The sequence below is a fragment of the Carcharodon carcharias genome, chromosome 21 (assembly GCF_017639515.1).
Source record: "Carcharodon carcharias isolate sCarCar2 chromosome 21, sCarCar2.pri, whole genome shotgun sequence".
In the NCBI taxonomy this organism is placed as follows: domain Eukaryota; kingdom Metazoa; phylum Chordata; class Chondrichthyes; order Lamniformes; family Lamnidae; genus Carcharodon; species Carcharodon carcharias.
In genome coordinates this window covers 44,348,924-44,372,496 of record NC_054487.1, presented here as the reverse complement: position 1 = coordinate 44,372,496, position 23,573 = coordinate 44,348,924, and the positions used below count along the sequence as shown (strand labels likewise).

General features: G+C 38.6%; 1 protein-coding gene across 1 annotated transcript; it reads right to left on the bottom strand.

The window, feature by feature from the left end:
* Positions 1–949: 949 nt before the first annotated feature.
* On the bottom strand, positions 950–21,721 carry rtcb (RNA 2',3'-cyclic phosphate and 5'-OH ligase). The gene is made up of 12 exons (XM_041216412.1): positions 21,565–21,721; positions 19,280–19,358; positions 16,510–16,577; positions 15,109–15,208; positions 14,125–14,281; positions 12,508–12,664; positions 10,026–10,185; positions 7,004–7,179; positions 5,973–6,161; positions 2,964–3,074; positions 2,570–2,689; positions 950–1,392 (listed from the first exon to the last, which is right to left on the bottom strand). Exons 1-12 carry the CDS (start codon positions 21,655–21,657, stop codon positions 1,285–1,287), a joined length of 1,518 nt encoding a protein of 505 aa, XP_041072346.1. The 5' UTR covers positions 21,658–21,721; the 3' UTR covers positions 950–1,284.
* Positions 21,722–23,573: the final 1,852 nt, after the last annotated feature.

Here is a 23,573-nt window from a genome sequence, read left to right as displayed (position 1 = left end):
AAGTCCAGTGGAAACAAGCCCAGTCTGTCTAACCTTCCTCATTCCAAGTATCAATCTACTAAACCTCCTCTGAACTGCCTCCAATGCATTTACATCCTTTCTTAAATCAGGTCAGCTGCACACAATATTTGAGCTCTGGTCTCATCAATCCCCTGTATAACTGAAGCATAACATACTTGCTTTTATGTTCAATTCCTCTCATAATAAAGGATAGTGTTCCATAAGCCACCTTAATTACTTGCTGTATTACTAACTTTTTGTGACATGTACTAGAACACCCAGATCTCTCTACTCCTCAGAATCCACAGCTGTTTTTCATTTAAGTAACACTCAGCTGGAATGTTGTGTACAGTTCTAGATGCCACACTTTAGGAAGGAAAGATGTGAATGCATTGGAGAGGTTTACAAGAATGGTTCCAGGGATGAGAAACTTCAGTTATGAAGATAGATTAGAGAAATTGGGACTGCTTTCCTGGAGAAGAAGAAAGGAGATTTAACCTGAGTTTTTCCAGCATCGGCAGTATTTTTGCTTCTGTATAGGCTAAAGGCATTTAATATCCTTCATGCAGAAATTTGACACTTCACAAAAATGAAATTAGGTTTTCAGGACAGTGAGGATATTTAACAGTAATTAAGTTAGCACATCCTTAAAACTCTAGTTATATCTCATTCAACGACGTGCAACTTCAAGGGTTTTTTTTCTACAGCGAGACCAACAGCCTAGGAGTGCAAATTGCAGTTAATTCAACCGATTTCTGTTGATTGCAGTTCAGGGGTTCCTGACAGCCTGCCTTCTGGAGATGTGCAGCGTCATCATTTCTGCAACATTCTGTGCATGTGCAGACTTCAGAAGTTGAAGTCAATTTTGATTGAGTAACAAAGGTAGATGCTGACAGTTTCAACACCGTAAATTTCAAGCCAATATTTCTTTACAAAAAAAAAGACAAGATTTGACTCTCCACCATTTTATTGTACATCTATCCATTGCACTGTGATTTTAAAAATCACAATTCCTGTTTTATCAAATTAAAAAGGTGAAACATTCTGCAAAGTTAGCTGTAGGGAGAGATGAAAAAGTATCACAACTTATTGGAATAAACAAATATTAGTAATGTGATGAGATTTCTTAAAGTAAAAGTGGGACAATAATTAATTCAGTATTTGTTGTGTTGCACGGTAAGCCTGAAAAATCAAGATTTTTCACCAAATAGGTACATGAAGTTTAATAAAAAGGTCAGTCCATTCAAAGTATTTTTCCTAATTTATCCCATCAAGGAGTCTCCATCAGCCTTTTATAACTGCAATAGGTCGCAGTTTAATAGCTTTTTTGCTGATACCTACATCGTGACAAGTATTCACAACATCAGTTACATTCTTGTAGGACTCAGGAGCCTAGAAGAGAAAAAGATATTCTTTAACAACCGACAACAAGTTTTACATTAGTATTGCTTTTTGTAATATGACTAGGAGTCTGAACCTGGGTCCTAATTCTTTGAGAAAACATATGACACTAATAGATCTAATTACGAACAGAAGTTTACTATCTTAATTCCAACAAATGTTCAAGGAACAAAACAAACAAACTAATTTCTGAATAACATTTATCTTACCCTGTTCCACAGAAATCAAATAGCCACCTTTAGTATAGGCCCAAAGAAAGAGAAGACCACTGACTCTGCTTGGCAAAACTATACTATCAAATCTGAATTATTAATAGGACGGTTATTATTTACAAATTGTTTTCTATCATTGTAAATTTTAAGGAACATGCAATGCATCAAAGCACAATGACATTGTCAAAAGCAACAATGTATAAATGGAACCGTCATGAGTTCCCACTCACTGTCAGAAGATGCCTGGAAACTGGCACTTCTGCAGAAAGAAGGAAACAGTCACTCCAGAGTTCTCAAGTCTAGCAGGATTGGCAGTCACCGTTGAGCAGGTCTCCATCAGGTACCTTGACTTCAAAATGTGCATGTAGTATCAAAGGGGGAAAAATATAACCAGTTCTTTACAGTTTTAGTAAGTTAGCTGACCTCAGCTGCTAAGGTATTAGGAAAGTTACAATTGACTTTAGCACCAGGGATTAGGGAATGAAAAAATACTCATGATTGATAATCTGAAATGCAGGTGCAGATATGGGATGAGGAATCAGTTGTGCTTGGTTATGATGCACCTCCTTCAAACAGCCTGCTAATTATAACTGGGCTCAAACACAAGAAACGGGACATTTGGGGAAGGCCCTGCAGGGTACAAACATCCCTTTAACCATTGTAATCAAGATGAAAAATGTTTTTCTACTCAATGCCATAGTAAAGATAGTTATTTCTAATGTGGACTGGGTCTTGTTTGTCACATTTGTAAATCAACTTTGAGATGATTAAGTTGCAAATGTCTACCACATCAGGATTTTCCATATTCAGAAATTTAATTCAAATATACACAGGATCTCTAACATTTTTATCAATGGCACCTAACATGCATAGGAAAAAGATTAAGAAAGTAACTTGCTCTCACAACATTTAGCCAACTTCAAAAAAAATCTCAAAGACAAAAGTGCAGATCTTACTTCTTCCATTACTAGTTTGGGTGAAGCAACACGAATAGCAATTCCTTTATCTGCTAGTTTGTCCAACACATCCTGGAAATCAAGATTACGTCGGGATTTTGCACGTGACAAAGCTCGCCCCTGGAAAGAAAATTCTAAAATTATATTCCAACTCCTTACTTTACATAAGCGAATTCTAATCATATTGTACAATCTATTCATACAGAGTATGCAATGGGCTATGCCTGTAAAATATTAAAAAATTCAAGGAAGTCTATCAACATAATTTAGAATCAGAAGACAATTGGGCTATATATTGCATTGTGAAGGTCTACACTGATAGGTCACTCTAGAAGGGGGAAACCTTTGAAATTTAACACTTTCCAGTTACACACTCCACTTCATAATTCCTTACCGCTCCATGGCAGGTGGTTCCAAATGTTTCTGTCATGCCTTGCTCAGTGCCAGTAAGGACATAGCTACAGGTTCCCATTGTTCCACCAATCAAAACAGGCTGTCCAGTCAACTACAAGCATTAAAAAAAATATAAACAGGAGAACACAAGTAACACATAAGTTATAGTTGCATGAAAATTCTTCGTCAGAATATCTTCTGAATGGTAATCTATATAATCTCTTTTTAAAGTTAATCATCTGTACATCATTATTTGACACATGGAAATCACATGGCTAATAAATCTGAGCTCTGATTGATCACAGGTACCTTCTTCCAATTGGGCCTTCTATGCACATCCCTAGCAACATTATCTTTTACCGATCATCTTCCTACATAGCCTCTGCTCCTAGTACTTTCCCTTCATTGTCTTTCACAAGTCTCAATATGAATCAGCTACATTGCCTCCAAAGATATATATGCAGATAAATAAGGTGCTTTATAAAATTGGACTAGAAACCAATTAGGAAATTACCCATAAAATGATGATAAAAGCAAAAGCAGTAAATAAAATGTGTGTTGAAATACACCCAAATCGCCAGGTTAGTGACAGCTACATTCTTTAAGTTTTTTGTGTTATATATTACCTAATCAACATGAGAATTTCTAACGCCAACTACTTCATATTCCCCTCCAGTTTTAAATGTTGTTTCACTGTTTCTTAGCCGTTTCCAAACCAAATGAGCTGCAGTCGGTCGACAGAGCATAAATAAAATGTTACAATGTGCGCAGCCACCCCAATAAAAGGGCCAGTAGCACCACCAAGAATGGTGGCCACTCTGGTTGCATCTGGAGGATGAGGGTGCACTAATGGACATAAGCCCTCACAACCTGTTAAATGGGGGTCTGGGGATGCCGGGGCCAGCCAGGCACCAACAGGAAGGTAGGATCAGTGAGGGCAAGTGGTGCCATTACCACTGGGGATAGGTCATTAGCGTGAGGGGGGTGAGAAAGAAAGGGGGCCTTTGAGGGCAAAGAGTATTCAAAAGAGGGGGACCCACCCCTGGAACCCACCAGGATTTACCTGATGTTTCTCAACAAGGCGGCTGCTGTTAAAATACAAGCTAAGATAGCAAGAGGCCCTTAACTGGACACTTTAGTGACTCAATTGGTCTCCAAGCTTTCCCATGACTGGTAAAATGGCATGGCAGCGGAAAGGTATTGGGCATGCCTCTAGACATTTTCCCACACCATTTTGCCAGCCTTCTGATCTGTAAAATTTTGTCCAATAGCTTTAATTATGATTATGAACAGTCTGCATAACGAGTGATTAATTATATTAAATGTAGTCTGTATAATAAATTCATGGGTCCACTGCAGAGCAGTCAATATCCTGGATTGATGTTTTATGAATATATTTAATGGGCTTTATATTGTATGGTGTGTAAGCAAGTTAACATTTTGCAGTACTGAACAATTTTGTGAAGAAAGACATTCTAACTTTTCTCTGTTAGCCAGCCAGTGAAAAATGCAGTGCAGATAAGAGCACCAGTGCTCGTATGTAAACTAAGCTATAAATTTTAACTGTCAAAAAATATACAAAATCTGGGTTAACAGAATTTCAGACCACACATCTTTCCAAAAAAGACAATTTGTATAACAGCATGGTACTATTTTAAGTTTCAAATTGAATCACACTTCTAAAACAAAAACTCAACTTTTCAGCATACCAAATCCAAAAAACATGTACAAATGGCCTTCATCTAAATAATCCAAGGATTAATTGTGCATAAAGTCAACTTCTCCATTTGAGCAGCTTGAGTATTGAAATGGCTCCAAGGTTTCTGATTGAAGATTCAGTGCAGACTCCCATGTTCAAATTTCATGAATCAAAGTGAAGTTTAGGCTGCTGTAGCAATGTTGTTTCGATTCTCATTTTTATGCACCTTGCATATATGGCAGGACTTAATGGCCCATAACTTATGATTTCTGGATTTCCATATGCTGATGTACTCAAGATGCACTATGGGACCTCTCGGAAGTCCCGATGCACGAGTTTGAACTTCCAATGGGCAATTCCCCTGTATCCAGAACCCTCCGAAAGAGTCCCCAACTCTGAGTTAAGAGTTGGAGACTTCGGAGGGTTCTGACTTACCTACCTGGATAATTACCCAGGAAGATTAGGAAAAAAGTTTTAACTTATACATAATAACTGTCACTGACACCCTAGCCCTTCGACTCCCACCCTGATCTTTCAACTCCCAACCCGACACAACCACCCCCCACGAACCCAACTGGCATCCGATCCATTCTGTCACCTACCACCCAACCCAATTACCACACTCTTTCACTAACACTCTGAAAATCTATTTAAAATGTCGCAAAGCTTTTCTGCATTAGTGAATGAAGATTTACCAAATTCCAGCAGCTGGTGCCATAAAAAGGAGGCATGGTTCGGCTTCCCCAATGACCCAGCCCTACAACGGAGAGCTCCAGAACATGTACACTCCACATTTCTGAAGTGGCCCGGTTCGGAAGCTCCGGTGCAATGTAAAAAAAAAATTAGCAGGGTGACAGTCTGCCACTTCTCAGAAGTTTCAGCCCAATATTTACTAAAATGTTGGCGGAGAAGAAAAGAGTTGACGTTTCGAGTCCTCATGACCCTTCAACAGAACTGCTAGTTCTGTTGAAAGGTCATGAGGACTCGAAACGTCAACTCTTTTCTTCTCCACCGATGCTGCCAGACCTGCTGAGTTTTTCCAGGTAATTCTGTTTTTGTTTTGGATTTCCAGCATCCGCAGTTTTTTGTTTTTATTTTTACTAAAATGTTGTGCCTTTAGTGGCAGATCAATACTGTTCCAGTTTTTAGTACTAATTGTCCAATTTAAATGTTAAATAGTCCTTTCCATAGCATTCATCCAAATTAAGAGTCAACAATCTTAACGCCATGCAAGTTTCTAAAGTCTAGCAAAACTCTCATAACTAGAAAACTTCAAAGAGCCCACATGTTCCATTTCAGTAGTTTCCATACCTGATAATCAACTGGTATAAGAGGGTGGTGTGGTGGAAAGGCTCTAGTGGAACCCTTCCTATGGATTAGCAGTGTCTTCTGTTTCCCATCAACCACATGTTCCTCCACTTTGGCTATGTTGTGAGATACATCATAAATCACATGCATATCCAGATCATCCGGTGTAGTGTTGAAGACTTTGGCAAATGCCTAAAACAGACAGGGTGGGAGGAAGAGAAAAAGAGGGAGTTAATGCTTTTGAGAGCACATGAGCAAGAGCAAGAAAGGTAGGTGAAAGCAATTTGGGAAAAGAGCAGGAGACATAAGGAATGAATTAAAGTGAGATAAGGAAGAGAGGGCCAAAAAAAAAAACCAAAAGCAAATGGAAGTGTTTGAAATATTGGCAAAAAATAAAAGCGAGATATGGAGCAAGTGCACACAATGAATGGGAAATAAAATGACCATAAGCAGATGATGGGGAACGAATAGGAAGTGGATGAGAACACAAATGGAAGAAGCAGGAAAGGTGGGAAAAAACATGAAAGTGAAAAATAGGAGGAGAGAGAAGTGGAAGATAAATATTTGAGCAAGGTATGAAAAGTAGGACAGAAGGAAGAGGAAATAAACTTCAATACAATTCCAGCCAAATGCTCAAATTCCACCTTTGCATAAGATCATACCTTTAATCCCTTGTTGCTTGCCACACCAGAGAACTAAAAAGACAATTTCCTAATTTCCATGCAATGTGTTAGCCTTCCCTTTAAATCGATGAAGCACACAACAATAAATCCCACTGTGCAGGAGGTGCACACCCATCATGGACTGAAATAAGGTGCTCCCTGTCAGGAAATTACTTAGAGAAACCCATTCTCTACTAATCTAAGATGTGTGTTGACACAGTGCCTCTCGCAGCAGTTTTTAAAAAAATATTGCTAAAAAATGTACATAAGTAAAGCAAAAGCTTTACTTAAGAGTATAAACAAATTGAGAAACAGTTAGCACACAAAAGCTTGAAATATTAGCTGAATAATACAGTTCAACACAATCTCTACCTGTCGTGTCAGGAAGGTCATAGAGGAGCGATTCACCCATGCGTAGTTTCCAGCTGCTGCCATGCCTTTGAGATAGTCCTGACCTTCTTGGGAATTGATCCTGGCACATGCCAGCTGCCTGTCATTGACAATAATATTATCTCTCTTCATGGCTTTCTCCATAGCCACTAGCGCATCTGGAAAACAAAGCAATGCTCTGCCTCAGCCAGCAAGTACGTTGGGTAGATTCTATACCATTTCAATGAAGTAAAAGCTAGATTTGTTAAATCTAACCAACAGACACATATTTTAAAACATGCATAAATTGATCATATTTACAAAAATAATTTATACTTTTAGGATGCTTAAGATATCTGGAGTACTATATAAGGGGATTAATAATCTTCTTGCAATGGACAGAAAAGAAATTATGCCTATATTGTAGAGTCTTCACAGCACTGATGATTTGCATTTTAATTCCATCAAAGTGACTTCAAAAGCCACTTCATGCAATGTTATCTTAACAGTAAGACACACTATGTCACTCAATCACTGCTGTGGGAGGACAAGCTTATGTGCCGAAACCTCATGGTTTGTTTTCCCCAAATATTGAAATGCTCACTCAAAAATCACCAGCCATAACCAGGTAAAAATAAATTAGATCAATTAAAACAGGAAAAATCTATTTAGAATTCAGAACACTTGAGGTTAAAAGCATTATTGTGCCTTACCCTGTAGTTACCCTTAAGTGTTGGTCAAAATCTTGTTGTACAGAGCCACAAGGGAAGATAGAGACAACATTCACTGTATAATACCGAGTTTTGAAAGTGCAAAACTCGAAGAGGAAAGTGCTTCAATGTAAGCCATTTGAGATAGCATGAGGCAGGTATCACAATCCACCATTATCACACTGATCTTCACCATTTTTGCCAGGAGGTTGGAGTATAAGGGTAAAAAAGTCTTGTTGCAACTGTACAGAGCTTTGGTGAGACACACCTGGACTAATGTATACAGGTTCAGGCCAGTTAGCCCTTCAAGTCTGTTTCTCCAGGCACTGTCTCAGGATAAAGGGTCAGCCATTTACAACTGAGATGAGAAATTTCTTTATTCATTCAGAGGACTGTGAATCTTTGGAATTCTCTATCTCAGATGGCTATGAATGTTCACTTAAGTATTTTCAAGCGGAGATTAGTGCTTAGTAAGGTTTTCCTCCATAATCATCCACTAGGGAATTTTTACAGGCAGTGCATAATGAGTGCAGTCGATGGTCACATTAATAAAAATGCTCAACAAATTTTTTTAAATGAATCCTTAGAGGGCATGGAGATTAGGTTTGAGGAAGATTATTCCAGCCCTTAATTGTTGTTGGGAAAAAGAAGATGGCAAAGGAAGCACATTGGGTTGTGTACAGTTGGAGCTGTTGGTCATGAACTCTAAGCTTGGTCACTTTTGGGCTTACTGTACTGCTTAGAAATATTTACTTGTTCATTCAAAATTTTATAGATGCACGTCAACCTATGGGTTTTACTTTGGTTTGAGGCGGTGTTAGACTAGTGATGTAAGCAACTGGGAGACACTAGAATCTCGCAAGTTATTGTTTGCAAAACAAGTAGCCCAGCATTGAACTCTCTAAAGTAAGGTGATGTTTTTAGCAGTATATGGGTCCCAAGTGGCTACGCCATACTCTTTATGATCTAGCCAATGTCTGGTACAGCATTTCCTTTACTGTATTTGAAGAGTGATGGAAGTTCTGTTTCACAAACCCAGCATTTTGGACTTCTTGGAGGTTGCGTGTTGCCTTTGCACATTCCACTTTAAATTATTTTGGATGCAGATTCCTAAATAATGGCATTCTTTAGCAGCTTCAGGGGGAATCATGCATTGTGTAGTTGGGTACTGTCAGACATCGATGATAGTTGATTCGCATGATGTTACATTTTCCATGTTGAATTCTAATTCCCCCATATATTGGCCAATTTGATGGGACTATTTAGTCTTCTTGAAGGCTAACCACATCTGATGGCTCTATAGACTAAAGAATCATCTACAAAGAATCTGATCTGGCTTGATATTCAATCCTGGATGTCATTTTATAAAGAGGAGAAACAAACGGGGGCCCAAGATGATATCTTTGGGCATGCTGCTTAAGACTGGTTTCAGTTTGAGGCTTCCCCATTCCCTGTTACTCTTCATTGCCATTTATTAAGATAGGCTCTTATCCATTACTTAGCATTTCATTGTGCTCCACAGTGATCCAGTTTTTCCAGTAGCTTTGCGTGTGGTACACAGTCGAAAGCCTTGGAAAGATATAAAATAGCTAGGTGATGCGGTTGTCAAGGTTATAGGTCAGGTTGTGAATGGTAAGCATGAGTTGTGATTCTGTTGATCCAGCTTTACAAAAGGTATGCTGTTTGTCAGTAAGGACTTTCTGCCCTTCAAGATGTCTCATTAGCTGACTATCAATGATATTTGCTAATAATTTACAGTAAACACTATTAAGCAAAATGGGTCAGTAGTTTGCTGGATCAGTAAGGGGCTCTTTCTTGTAAGTTGGAGACACTTTGAACTCATAGCCAGTCAATGGGTAGTTCACCTATATTTATGGATTGTTGAAGGACATATTGTAACATAGGTGTGGAACTCACTCGCTGTAGTTTTAAGTGTATAGTTTGTGATGTCTTTAAGGCTACAAGCTTTAGATGGATCAATGTGATGGAGGAGTTTCTCAACATAGTTTGTTGTAATTATAACATCAGGCATTTGTAAGGCTGTCCTCATGCTACAGATTTGTACTTAGGTGTTCAGATCAATATAATTTTTGGACTCTAAGGGAAGCAAGAGAATGTGGGTCAGATAAGAAAGTGGAGATGAGGTCCAAGATCAGCTGTGATCTCATTGATTGACAAGAAAGACTCAAGTGACAGTTCCCAATTCTTATGACCCTACATTGGAATAGTGGTATTTGGGGCAGGCTTTGCACTGAACACAAAAGATATGTTATATCTTGGCTATATGCTAAGTAGAAAAGGGAAAAGTGCCTCACCTGTTGCAACCTGGTGTCCAAAACCTCTGCTCCCACTGTGAATCATGACACACACCTGGCCCTTGTGGTCAATGCCCATTTTGCGTGCTGCATAATCATTGTAGATTTCATCCACCACCTGAATCTCGGCATAGTGGTTTCCAGCACCCAAAGTTCCCAGCTAAAAAAATGCATACCATTTAGATACAACTCCTGGCATCAATTCAGTTCCAAACACTTCCTAACATTTATGTTGTAACCACAATGATCAACTTTCTAATAATAATTTCCAAAGTTAACTTTGCAAAGCTGAAAATTACACACCACTGCACACCAAAAAAGCAAAGTAGGAAATAAGTTTGTCCGTAATTATTCCAATCACAATGAGCTTTGTGATCCAGAAAGTTGGGCATTGTCCATGCAAAGCAATGAGTTCACAGAAGGACTTGCACGCAAACAACAATAATACCCATTTAATATTAAAAAAGACTGCACGAACATACAAATTAGGACCAGGAGTAGACCACTCAGCCTTCATGCCTGCTCCACCATTCAATAAGATCATGTTGAGTCTGCTTGTAACCTCTCACCTACCTCCAATAACCTTTCAACCTCTTATTAATCAAGCATCTATCTAGCTCTGCCTTAAAAATATTTAACAACTCTGCTTCCACTGCCTTTTGAGAAAGAGTTCCAAAGACTCATGACCCTCAGAAAAAATTCTCATCTGTCTTAAATGAGTGACCCCTTATTTTTAAACCATGAATCCTAGTTCTAGATTCTCCCACAAGAGAAAATATCCTCACCACATCCACTCTGTCAATACCCCTCAGGATCTTAAAGGATCAAGTCACCTCTTACTCTTCTAAACTCCTGTGGATACAAGCCTAACCTGTCCAACCTTCCCTCATAAGACAACCTGTCCATTCCAGGTATTAATATAGTAAACTTTCTCTGAACTTTTTCTAACACATTTACATCCTTCTTTAAATAAGGGGCACAATACTGTACACAGTACTCCACTTGGGGTCTTACCAGTGCCCTGTATAACTGAAGCATAACCTCCCTACTTTTGTATTCACTTACCCTCACAATCAATGATAACATTCTATTAGCTTTCTTAATTACTTGCTGTACCTACATACTAGCCTTTTGTGATTCATGCAGTAGGACACTCAGATCCCTCTGTATCTGAGCTCTGCAATCTCTCATCATTTAGCTTTTTTACTGTTTCTGCCAAAATGGACAATTTCACATTTGCCAACATTATACTCCATTTGCCCACTTGTTTACCTACGTAACTTTGTAGCCTCCTTACGTCCTCCTCACAACTTACTTTCCTACCTATCTTTATGTCATCAGCAAATTTAGCAACAATACCATCTGTCCCTTCATCTAAGTCATTTATATAAATTGTAAAAAGCTTAGGTCCCAGCACCGATTCCTGCGTCACACCACTTATTACATCCCACCAACCAAAAAAAGACCCATTTTATGGCTACCCTTTGTATCCTGTTAGGTAGCCAATCTTCTATCCATGCCAATATGTTACCCCTTACATCATAAACTTTTATTTTCTACAATAATCTTTGATGTGGCACTTTATCAAATGCCTTCTGGAAATCAAGTACAGTACATCCACAGGTTCCCTTTATCAACAGCACATGTGACTCCTTCAAAGAGCTCTAATAAATTGGTTAAACATGCCCTGCTATAACATCTTTAATAATAACTTCTAATGTTTTCCCTATGACAGATGTTAAGCTAATTGGCCTGTAGTCTCCTGCTTTCAGTCTCCCTTCCTTTTTTGAATAAAGGAGTTACATTTGCTATTTTCCAATCTAATGGAAGCTTCCCCGGGTCTCAGGAATTTTGGGAAATTAAAACCAACGTATCAACTATTTCACTAGCCACTTTTTTTTTTAAGGCCCAAGGGTAAGTCCATCAGGACCTGGGATTTGACAGCTCGCAGTTCCAACAATTTGCTCAATACCACTTCTCTGGTACTGTAATTTTCCCGAGGTCCTCCCTCCCTTCCATTTCCTGATTTACAGCTATCTTTGGTATGTTACGTGTATCCTCTATTGTGAAAACCAATGCAAAATTCCTGTTCAGTTCATCTGCCATCTATCTCCTTACTTTCCATTATTAATTCCCCAGACTCACTTTCTATGGGATCAACACTCCCTTTGTTAACTATTTTCTTATTTAAATATCTGTCTTTATATTTCCAGCTAGCTTTCTCTCGTACTCTAATTTCTCCCTCCTTATTAATCTTTTTGTCATTCTTTGCTGTTCTTTATATTCTGTCCAATCTTCTGACCTACCACCCATCTTTGCGCGATACCTGTGAATCATCATGCAACAAGTTAATCTTGGACAAAACTGACATGGCGGTGATTTACCATTTGCTGCAGACTGCTCTTGAGCAAGTCTGTTGCCTAGACACAAAGCCTCATGGCTACTTTCAGCCTAGGAGGATGCACGGTACAAAAAACATTACCTGGGGCAATCCTCTCTTTTTGGCCTTTGAAGAGACCTTGGAAGGATCAGCTTGCAGCATTCTGCCATATTCTTCACAGTGCTCCTTATCCTCAGCCCAGGCATAGCCTTCCCTCAGGGACCAGTCCACTCCCATCTCCAAAGCTTCTTCTAGATCTCTGCAAGTAAATGTCAACTGTTAGCAAGGTAGCAGAAGGATCAATAAAGAAAAATCCTAAAACTTAACAATCTTAAGTAATTTTGAAGATTGGTATAGCATAGCAAAGGTCAATTACAAACAGCATTTTATTTACCGTCAGGTCTTGAAATATGTCTTAAGCTAAAACGTAGCAAATTTGAAAGCACTTTTAACAGATATTTGATGGGATGGGCGGGAATACTTTGAACACAAAGTACTCAAACTTCCTGCTCCTTTTGAAGTAACAATGCTGCATATAAGCAACAGTAATTTCATGAATGAAAGTTGTTAATTACTTGGATATTTCCTTCAAGTATAAAATAATTGTTTTATCATTGTAACAAAAATGAATCAAATTTGTCCTAACATTTAATATTGCGCTCTTTATCATTATGTTATGTAAAGGATTTAAAAACAGCTACAATCACAGAAAGTATGTCTAGCTTAGCTCAATACAGTGTTACAACAACAGTCTGTTCAGTGTCTGGCAGTTTGCTTGAAAGCAAAGCCAAGTCATGCAATTCAAATACTGAGAGATTTGTTCAAATAGCTACCACAATTAGCAGCTTTCTGAATTTACCAGCTAGTTACTTTTAGTTGTTTTTTTTTCAGGCAATATTAGTTTGTGCTTTTCGAACTGAGTTTGATCTGGTGTCTTTGAAAAAAGGTCATCTGACTGCAAATACCAAAGAAAGCCAAGTAACTTCAATAGGACAACTACATTAAAAAGTAATTACAAATGATGGTTCCTAACCTTTGTGCTAAAACTATTTATTTCAATTATAAATGAGCAACTGGTACCTATTACTTTACTACTGCTGCTTGTTTTTCCTGTTACTATTTGAATAAACTTTCTGGGAATTTAAAGCCAAATAAAGTTTATTGCAAATGTTATTCAACCAATTTTGAAGACAGAAAGACCCTGTACAGGATAGATCTAGTAGCTGAAGCAATCCAAAAAAGGATAGATTTATTATTTGGTGTGGAAAGATGTTTTATTCTTTGTTTCTTTATACATATAAAATCTAGAAAATGAAAATACTCTCATGGGGTGAGGGAGAACTCATTTAGGAAAGTAGGTTGAAACGTGGAACATATGGAGTACAAGGACTAAAAAAAAACTATCACTTCTGATTAATTGGAATTAATTTGTCACTGGATTCAGCCAAACTAAAAATTACTGTTTATCTAAAGAATCACACATTTAAACATTGAGAGCACAATTTTTCATCTCTTTCTTTCAGCATATTATATTAATTTTGACAAAGTTGTAACATCAATGCCAAACCCCCTTCCATTAAACAAATTTCATTCGCATGGTGATTAATGCTAACCCATCTAATTTGCAACAAAACTTAAAGGTCACTCTCTCCTGCTTCCTGCCATCAAAAATATAATTTTTACATTCCTTTCTCCCAAGTCCTTATGCAACATTCTTACTTAGCACCCATAGGGATGACTCCCTTGGATCCGACTCCTACAGGAATGTGATCAAACATGGCCTGAGCCAGCTGTTCTTTTACTGGCTGCACGTCCCCTTCATCGAGGTTGGTACGCAGCAAACGCACTCCGCAGTTGATATCAAAACCCACACCACCTACAAAAGCAAAATATACTTCCATAAATATCACTAATATATTATTTTCATATATCTACAATCCATCTCACCTCTACCCTTCCCCAAATTCAGGTATCTGAATGAATGCACATATTGCTCAATCCACAGGGATCTTCATAAATAGAGACTCCCTGTGCCAACATGGATCAGAATGAAAATAACACCAATAGAAACTGGAATTCCAGCTTAGCTTTCCTATTGCAGAAATGTCCAAATATCTGGATATGGGAGCCAAATACAGAGAAAAACAGTAACTGCAGAGCAGGTAACCAGTAATCTGAGCCCCCATAAACAAAAGATGAAATTCCTATTCAGGGAAAAAAAAAGGTTCACCCTTCCAAATTCATAAATAGCAAGACATCTCCGTGCACAAACCTGCTAAGTCCCTTTCACAAAATCTTGGAAGCTTTAGCTCTTTAAAACTTCCAGGTTTAGTTAAAATTCATCAATTGAAGGACAGTCTTTTCATGTCCTGAGAATTATAAAAAGTCAAAGTCCAAAGATTCTAAAGTTTGCTTTGCACACACAGGTGACAAGAGCTTTGTAGACCTGATCAAAAGAGCTTTTGGACTGCATTTGGACACCCCTATCCTCGTGCAATATTCTGGCACTGCCACAAGCGCACCATTCCCTTGAAAATAAGTAGTTATAATAACAAGGACAGTCATATTTCTGTGCTTTTCTTATCTAATGTAACAAAATAATATGTAAATCATTAAGAAAAAGCTCCAGATCTTCAACTTGTCAAGTGCTTCACAATTAAGTGTCTACCCCAGCCCAATCTAGCCAGTGAATTTTTTTTTTACCTGGGGATACCACAGCCTCAGGATCATTCGTGTCAAAGGCAGCCATGTTTCCAATTGCAAACCCATAACCTGAATGGACATCAGGAAGTCCAATGGATTTCTTTAAGAGAGTTAATAAAAATAATGTTTCAATAACTAGAAATAAGTCTGAAACACGCGCATCAGAATGTACACAAACACACATGCGCACAGTAATCTATTAGATTCTTGAAAAGTTTTAACCACTGTGTTCAGAACTCACTATCTGTGTGCTCTTCTAGCTGCACATAACGTATGCTTACTTAGCATTAATCTTGAAGAGTTTATTTTAAGTTTTAACAAGTGATCTCACATTAAAGCATTTTCATTACAGACATTCTGTATCTGCAAATGTCCAGTAGTACTGTCAAGTTTTGACAACTCATGAAGGCTGTGAACTCTGGAGGCTGACTGTTTGGAAGGGCATTGGAAGAGATGAGCAGAAGCAAAACGAGGGCCCAAAGAAAACAGAGGTCAGAAAATTGTGCACCTTTCCACTGCAGCAAATGCTCAGAGGCTGCCATGCCAGAATGGGGACGAGTCCCACCAGACGATGCTTAACACAGATCTAAACACCACAACACAAACCACCGTCTTACAAGATGGAAGGCTGCCACTGAAATTGTCAAGTTTCAAACAACTTTGTTGTAATAGGTGTCATGCGTCAGGAATGCTTCAAAGCATCATTAGATCAGTACCTTTCATAGTATCAGCTTGAAACCAATATTATCAAAGGGAGCCTATAAAAGGCCTTGCCATTTGTTTTAATGCTTGCTTTCTCTTCCACAATTCCTATCAAAATAAACTTCCTTCATTTTATTTTATTTACAGGTACATTTCATGTTTTGATGACAATGTGCTATCAAATGACCTGATCTCAAGAATATCAATTAGCACCCCAAACCGTCTACAGGATATATACGATGGCATTCCTGAGCATCAGGCTCTAGACACGCTGGGATATAATAATCTGTTGGACAAGCACCCTCATTTGAACCACTCCACTGCAAAGCAATGCCAAAAATCTACTCTAGATATTAACTTCCCTTGAATTCTGCCATTACAACATATAAAGGAAATGCCATTTCACTCTACCATGTGTAATGCACAGAAATCTAGCATTCAAGCATCTCTTCTTGCCCACATACTCATATCTACGTTTCAGAAACATCAACATTTAAAAGTTATAATATTTGGGTTCATCTATTACTCAAGCTAGGATCCTGTTACAATATCCGTACTTCACAATGGTTTACACTTTGAAACATACTTCAGACCCTTATGCTATCTAATAAACAATGTTGTTGGATTTAATTTTTCTATGCAATAACACATTGTTCATTTTTAAAAAGCAAGGTCCCAGAACATGAAATTTTAACTCACATGAACAATCCCAGGCAACGCTGCCACATTTCCAATCTGCTTCATGGCTGGCATGAAACCACCTACACCTAGAAGACAAGGATTAACCATTTTAGTTTTCCTGTGGTTGTAAGCAACAAGATGAGAGTTGAGTGACAAAGAAGAATATACCCACATGCACAGCGGTAGTCCATCAATATATACAACACCATGCTCCAGACTATCCCTTTCTGAGAGGATCCAAATTTCACCAAATTTGCAGTTGCAGTCACAAAACGTAAGAACAGAAAAGGCTATGCAGCCTTATAAATCATTAACATCTTGGTTCAAGATTGGACCATTTAATTTCTCTCCTACATCTAGAGATCAATGCACTATGAGCTGATGACATTAAGTTATGTATGAATGCAAGAATATCAGGCAGGGAAATCTGGATATGGTAGGGGGATGGGCTAGTATCTAGATGCCTTTTAAGAGAAATATAAATAAATGCAGTATGGTGCATTTAAGTAGGGCAACTCTGCCTATAGCACGTATACATCATTCACAGTTGTGCACTGAAGTTAACAGTTGGAGGTTATAGATAAGTTGTTGAAGGTACACCTTCAATGTTATGAGGCTGCTATGAAGTTGAAACCAGTTTAGGATTCACAGTTAGGTCAGAAAACACAAGGCAAGCCCTGGCCCAACTTGATCTATAATACTGTGTAATTTTAGTCACCTCTCATAATAGGGAATATTGAAGCCCGGAAAACATTCAGAGGAAAGAAATTTTTGCTATGGAAATACATAAACTTCAAGAGGATAGACCTGTTGTCTTTAATGCTATGGAGAGAATAGATTCTGTTCAGATGGATAGGTTACTCAGATTAGGAAAGCAAAAGAGAATTGGGAGGCATCACTATAGCTATAGAAGCAGAAGGTTAGGAACTTATTTTCACAGAAAGTTGAGGATGAGACTGTGAAATTAATACTGAGAAAAAAAGAAATAACAGACTTTGAACAAGTATCTTGTACCTGTCTTCACAGCAGAAGACACAAAAAGCATCCCAAGAATAATATAAAGGCATGGGGCAAAAAGAATGGAAGAACTTAAAACAATTACAATCACTAAACAAAAAGCACTAGAAAAACTAATGGGACGAAAGGCTGACAAGTTCTCTGGACCTGATGACCTGTATCCTTGTGTCTTAAAGGAAGTAGCTGCAGAGATAGTGGAGGTGGATGCATTAGTTGTAATTTTCCAAAATTCCTTAGATTCTGCAGAACTGCCCACAGGTTGGAAAGCCACAAACGTAACACCATTATTCAAGAAAGGTGGGAGATATAAAGATACCAAAAGAACCAACTGCATACAGCTGTAGCCACCAAAGAAGAGCTTTATAATCCAACTGAGTCCATTCATTTCAGCACTGGTCAATTTACTGCAATGTGATAAACCACCAAAATCTTTGTTACCCTGCGGATGGATGTTCCAGGAGTCTGATACTAAAATTTATTTTTTAAAGCAAGGGGGAAAAGCCACTGGATACATACCATAATCATAACATCACAAAAGATGAGCGAGTTCAAAGGAATAATCTAAAATCCCCGTGACACTTATTATTTCTTACATAGTTTCAGGGTTGTCACCTCCACAATTCCATTCCACATGATCAGCGTTTGTGTAAATAAAAACTTCCTGACATCAGTTCTAAATTTGCACTTATACATTTGAACCATGTTCCCTTGTCCTACTCTGTTTAGTTTGAAGTAATTTTCTATACTGCTTGTTATTTTATATGCTTGTATAAGCTCACCTATCAGTCGCCTGATGTGAGATCAGCCTTGTGGCTTTTCTCTCAACTGTCTCTAGAGACTAAATGTCACTCTGATGTCTTTGTGACCAGAAATTAAAGTGTGATCTGATCACAGTACCGTACAGTTTACAGCAACACTCCCATTAACTTGTACTCTAATTTTTGGCGATGTTATTTAATATTCCAATTACTTTATTAAGTGCAGCGCCACACTGGTTGGCAGAGTCACAAGATATGTCTAAATTTAGGTAGATATGACCAACTACGTTAAAAAAGGCTCATCTTGGATAGAGTGGGGGTAAATCTCAGGAACCGCTCTCCATGGCATTTCTTTTACTTTGCTGCTACGTCCACTCCTCCTAACAAATTTGAATCACTGTCCATCTGACATCACAAATTGCCCTTGAGGTGGTGGTGAGCCAGCTTCTTGAATACTGAGCCATTTCAGAGAGTAGTTTAAACACAACTACATTGCTGTGGGCCTGGAGTCACATGTAGGCCAGACCGATAGTGATGGTAGATTGCCTTCTCTAAAAGACATTAGTAAACCATATGCGATTTTATGACAATCCGGTAGTTTTGTGGTCACCGTTATTGACATTATCTTTGTATTCTAGATTTATTTAATTATTTAAATTATTTAATTTGAAGTACCCAGCTGCTGTGGTGGGATTTGAACTCATGTCTACAGATTAGTCGCCAGGCCTTTGTACTAATAGTCTAGTGACATTACTAGTGTGATATCATACATTTACAGCTTCCTCCAATGTGTAGAGATTTAAAAATGCCATCATTGACCTGTACTGCTATATGAACTGCTACATGAACAAGACTGCACTTCTCCTTTACCAAGGTCAAATTATGATATCAGATCATAACACATACACAAATGCTAGTTTGAGATTCTATAATTTATCATCACACGTGGACAATTAAAATCTGGCTCCTGTGCTCAAATTGTACATCACAAACATTTTACAATTTGTTCTCACCTCCTCCACGACATGAATTTCGCAGCTCCTCAAACATCAATTTCTCCAGGGTATCATTGACATAAAACACCCCTTCCACCTAGAACACAAGAATATCAGGTCAGCCTTTAAGAAATTAGATCAACATATTACTACAGCATCAACTTTTGCCTAATTTCTATCTGCAATAACCCGTAATTATCGTCTCACTAATATAGCAGAGAGAGATGAGAATTCCTACCAAGGCCAAATCTGTAATCATCAAGCTGCGTCTCCTCTTTGCAACAAGAACACTAACTACAGCTGATTAGTCTTGTATCCGAGACCAAATTAACTCAAATGAATGCCAGCTAGCTACTTTTCAGGTGAAGGGAGTACCAGTTTGGTTCATTTATAACACTCGAAGTTAAGGGGTTGTGGGTTCCAGTGACACTAAAGAGATCGAAAGCAGCCTGCCTGGTATGTTGGGGTAGATTTCACATAATGTTACATTTTTTAAATGTGCAGCCATTAAGATGAGACGTTAAACCAAAGCTGCAAAAGATCCAATGATGTTATTCAAAGCGCAGAGCAGAGTTCTTCTGATGTCCTGGCAAACATTCATTCCTCAATCAATACCACTAAACAAAATAACTGGTGAATTATCTAATATGCAGCTCGTAAAAAAAAGTCTTGCGCTTTTGACCACCAGGCATCGCAAAGTGTTTTACAGCCATATAACATGAAGTGCTTTTGGAGCATGGGTACAGTTGTATGTACAAAATGTGGCAGCCAACATGCAAACAGCAAGCTCACACAAAACAGCAATATGATAATGACCTGATAATCTGCTTTTATGATGTTGACTGAGGGATAAATATATGCCAGGGTCTACTCCTCTGCTCTCTGAAATAATGTGAGACGACAGATGGGACTGTGGTTTAACATCTCATTTGAAAGATTGAATCTCTGACAATGCAGCATTCTCTCAGTGCTGCACTGGAGTGTCAGCCTTGATTATTGTGCTCAAGTCCTGGATAAGGACTTGAATCCGGACTTGTGGCTCAGAGGTAAAAGTGCTACCAGCTGACACATACATGCATATTTTATGCATATTGGCTACCGAGTGTCACTACAAAACAGAAACAACACTTCAAAAAGTAATTTACAGATTGTGAAACACTTGGAGGCCTCCTGAAGCTGTGGATGGTAAAAAAAATCATTGTAAATTGTCCCTTTCTCAAGCTTTGGAACAAATTGACAATACCAGGACTCAAAAATGATATTAATCCACTAGACAGAGATCAGTACATCTTGTCCCAAAGAGGCATCTTTGAGACACCAGTGAATGACCAACAAATGCATTTTAATACCCAAGCATACCTGGGGCATTTTGTTCTGTAAAAAGGGAATTTGTAGTTTTTTTTTAATAAAGCAAACTCTCCAATACCAGTGGCATCAAATAACACAAGACCATAAAGAGAAGCTGTAGTAGGCCATTCAGCCCGCATTTAAGACCAGCCCATCAAATTTTCCCCTCACTTTATCTTAATAATACGCAGATTCACAGTACAATACCTTATGCTTCAATTTATTCTTCTTGCATGGTAATGGAATGTACTTGAATTGGAAGAGAATAACTAGTGCTATCCCACAAGGAATGTGCTGGGGCTTCACCTAGTCACTATATTTATTAATAACTTAGATAACAGAATAGAGAGCCATATAATTCAAGTTTGTTAACAGTCCAATGACTGAAAACGTAGCTCAAATAAATTACATGGAACACAAGGTGCAGAATTAGCCCATTTTCCCAATTAGTCCATGCTGGCATTTGTACTCTACTCTAGTATTCTCCAGTCTTTCCTCATTTAACTATTAACATAATCCTCCATTTCCTTCTCCTACATAGGAGTATGCTAATCTAACTTCACCTTAAATGCATTTGCTTCAAGTACTCCCTGTGGGAGCAAATTGCACATTCCCATCACTCTCAGGGTAAAATAGTGTCTTCGAATTCCATGAATGTGTAGGGTTAGAGGCATAAGGCAGGAAAATGGCACTAAGTAAACTGTTCATTCAAAGAAGCACTGCAGACATGGTCTTTTTTTTACCATAACAATTCTATGATTTATCCCGGGGGGGGGGGGGAATGGAGAGACATGTGGGGTTGGGAGGAGAGGGAGGGGGGAGAGAGGGAGGAGGGGGGGAAGGGAGGAGAGGGGGGGAGGGGGGGGCGGAGCGAGACGCGGGGAACGATGAGGGTGGTGACGAGTAGCTTTTGCACCGCGTGTCTTTCTCTCGGTCTCTCCCTGTGCTCCAATCACCTGCATGTTGGGCACAAAGCCCTTTTTGATCCTCCAACAGTTCTTGTGGATTTTATCCAAGAAACCCAGCTCATCATTGTAGTTGCGACTCATGGCGAACACAGCTCGCAACACCGGCCCAGACTCCAACTGCGCATGCGCGCCGCACCTACGGCTCCTGCTTAAGTTCTAAACAGGCGGCGACTCGACAGCGCGTTTCTCTCTTTGACCTTTTCAAAACATTAAACAGGGTCGAGGAGGATCCTCTGATTGAAGGCAAAGAATATATTTACCTGGAAAAACTCAGCAGGTCTGGCAGCATCGGCGGAGAAGAAAAGAGTTGACGTTTCGAGTCCTCATGACCCTTCGACCTGCTAGACCTGCTGAGTTTTTCCAGGTAATTCTGTTTTTGTTTTGGATTTCCAGCATCCGCAGTTTTTTTGTTTTTAGCAAAGAATATATTGCCCTGCGAAAAAAAAACTCTTCAGAGTAACTTTTCCGAAAACGTCCGTGACTGATTTTAAAATAAACCAATTTAAACAAGGAGCTTTTTAAAAGTAATTTGTTAAAATAGGTTATATTCGTAAATCAAAATATGTCAGACGTGGCAGATTTCCTTCAACCCCCAGTTTTGTACTGGTCGATCTTCTGCGCTGTTTCACATAGTGGGTGAACATCAGGACCGTTCTGGTTACCGACATTAACTCTGCTTCTCTCCATCTTGTCTTGCCTGATCTGCTGAGTATTACCAGTTTTTATTTGCCTGTTTTTATTTCAGATTTCCAGCATCCGCAGTATTTTGCCTTCATAATAAAGGAAGGGTGTCAGTACGAAGTCGGTGGGACATTCTGGTAAAACTATTGAATGTTGGACAAAAGTAAAAAATTGCAGATGCTGGAAATCTGAGATAAAAATAGAAAATGCTGGAAAAAGTCAGCAGGCCTGGCAGCATCTGTGGAGAGAGAAATAGAGCGAACGGTCTGAATCTGTATGACTTCTTCAGAGCTCGAGAGAAGTAAAATGTGATGGATTTTATACTGAAGAGGGGGCGGAGCAGGTGGATCAAAATCGAAGGTCAGAGATACGTGGGAACTACGGTGACATTTAACAAAGATGTCATGGACACAGAACAAAGGGTGTGTTAATGGTAGTGATAAAAGCTAAAGAAGGTGCTGATAGTGGCATAAGGGTAAGACAGCAGAATGTGTTAACAGCAGAACAAGGGTTTAGCACTCTGAAAGCAAAACATAAAAACAAGTGACAGATGGCCTTGTGTAGGAGTGGGGGGAAAGGTTAAAAAAATGAATAAATAAATAAATAAATTTTAAAATTGGATTTAAAAAGGTAAAGATGGAGGAGAGAGGTCATGGCCTGAAGCTGTTGAACACAATGTTACATCAAAAGGTTGTAAAGTGCCTAATCGGAAGATGAGGTGTTGTTCCTCCAATTTGTGCATTTATTGTTCATTTCACCATGTTATCAAATTCTGCTTACAGATTTCATTGGTCCTGTGAATTATTTACTCTGCCTCCAATCACTTGCTGAAAATTTCAGCAGCGCTCCCCCCTGCCTATATTCCAACTAATTAGTGTACAGGGAATAGAAACAGCCCCGGATGCTAGCAAACCGAAATAAAAGACGTACAATGCTACAAAGATTAGTGGTAGCCAAGAAGATTGGGATAATTTTAGCAACTAGCAAAAGATGACTGAAAAAAAAATAAAGGGGGGAAATCAGAGTATGAGAAAAAACTATCAAGAAATATAAAAACAGATAGTAAAAGTTTCTGTAAGTACATAAATAGGAAAGGAGTAGCTAAAGTATTGGTCGCTTGGGTGATTAATTAATGATTGGAAACAAGGCAATGGAAAAGACTTTGAACAAGTATTTTTATTAGCCTTCACAGTAGAAGATACAAAAAGCACTCCAAAAATAGCAGAACAGCAGGGAACAAAAGGGAGGGAGTAACCTGAAATAATCACGATCTCTAGAAAAAAGGTCCTAGGAAAACTAATGGGACTATAAGATGG

Bases quoted from the DNA above. Each gene is read 5' to 3' on its own strand.
- rtcb (XM_041216412.1), bottom strand. From the start codon at position 21,657: ATGAGTCGCAACTACAATGATGAGCTGGGTTTCTTGGATAAAATCCAC. The intron at 16,578-19,279 runs GTGAGAACAAAT...CTTGTCTTCTAG, and splicing joins AAATTCATGTCGTGGAGGAG to GTGTAGGTGGTTTCATGCCA. The intron at 1,393-2,569 runs GTAAGATCTGCA...TTTCTCTTCTAG, and splicing joins CCAAACTAGTAATGGAAGAA to GCTCCTGAGTCCTACAAGAA.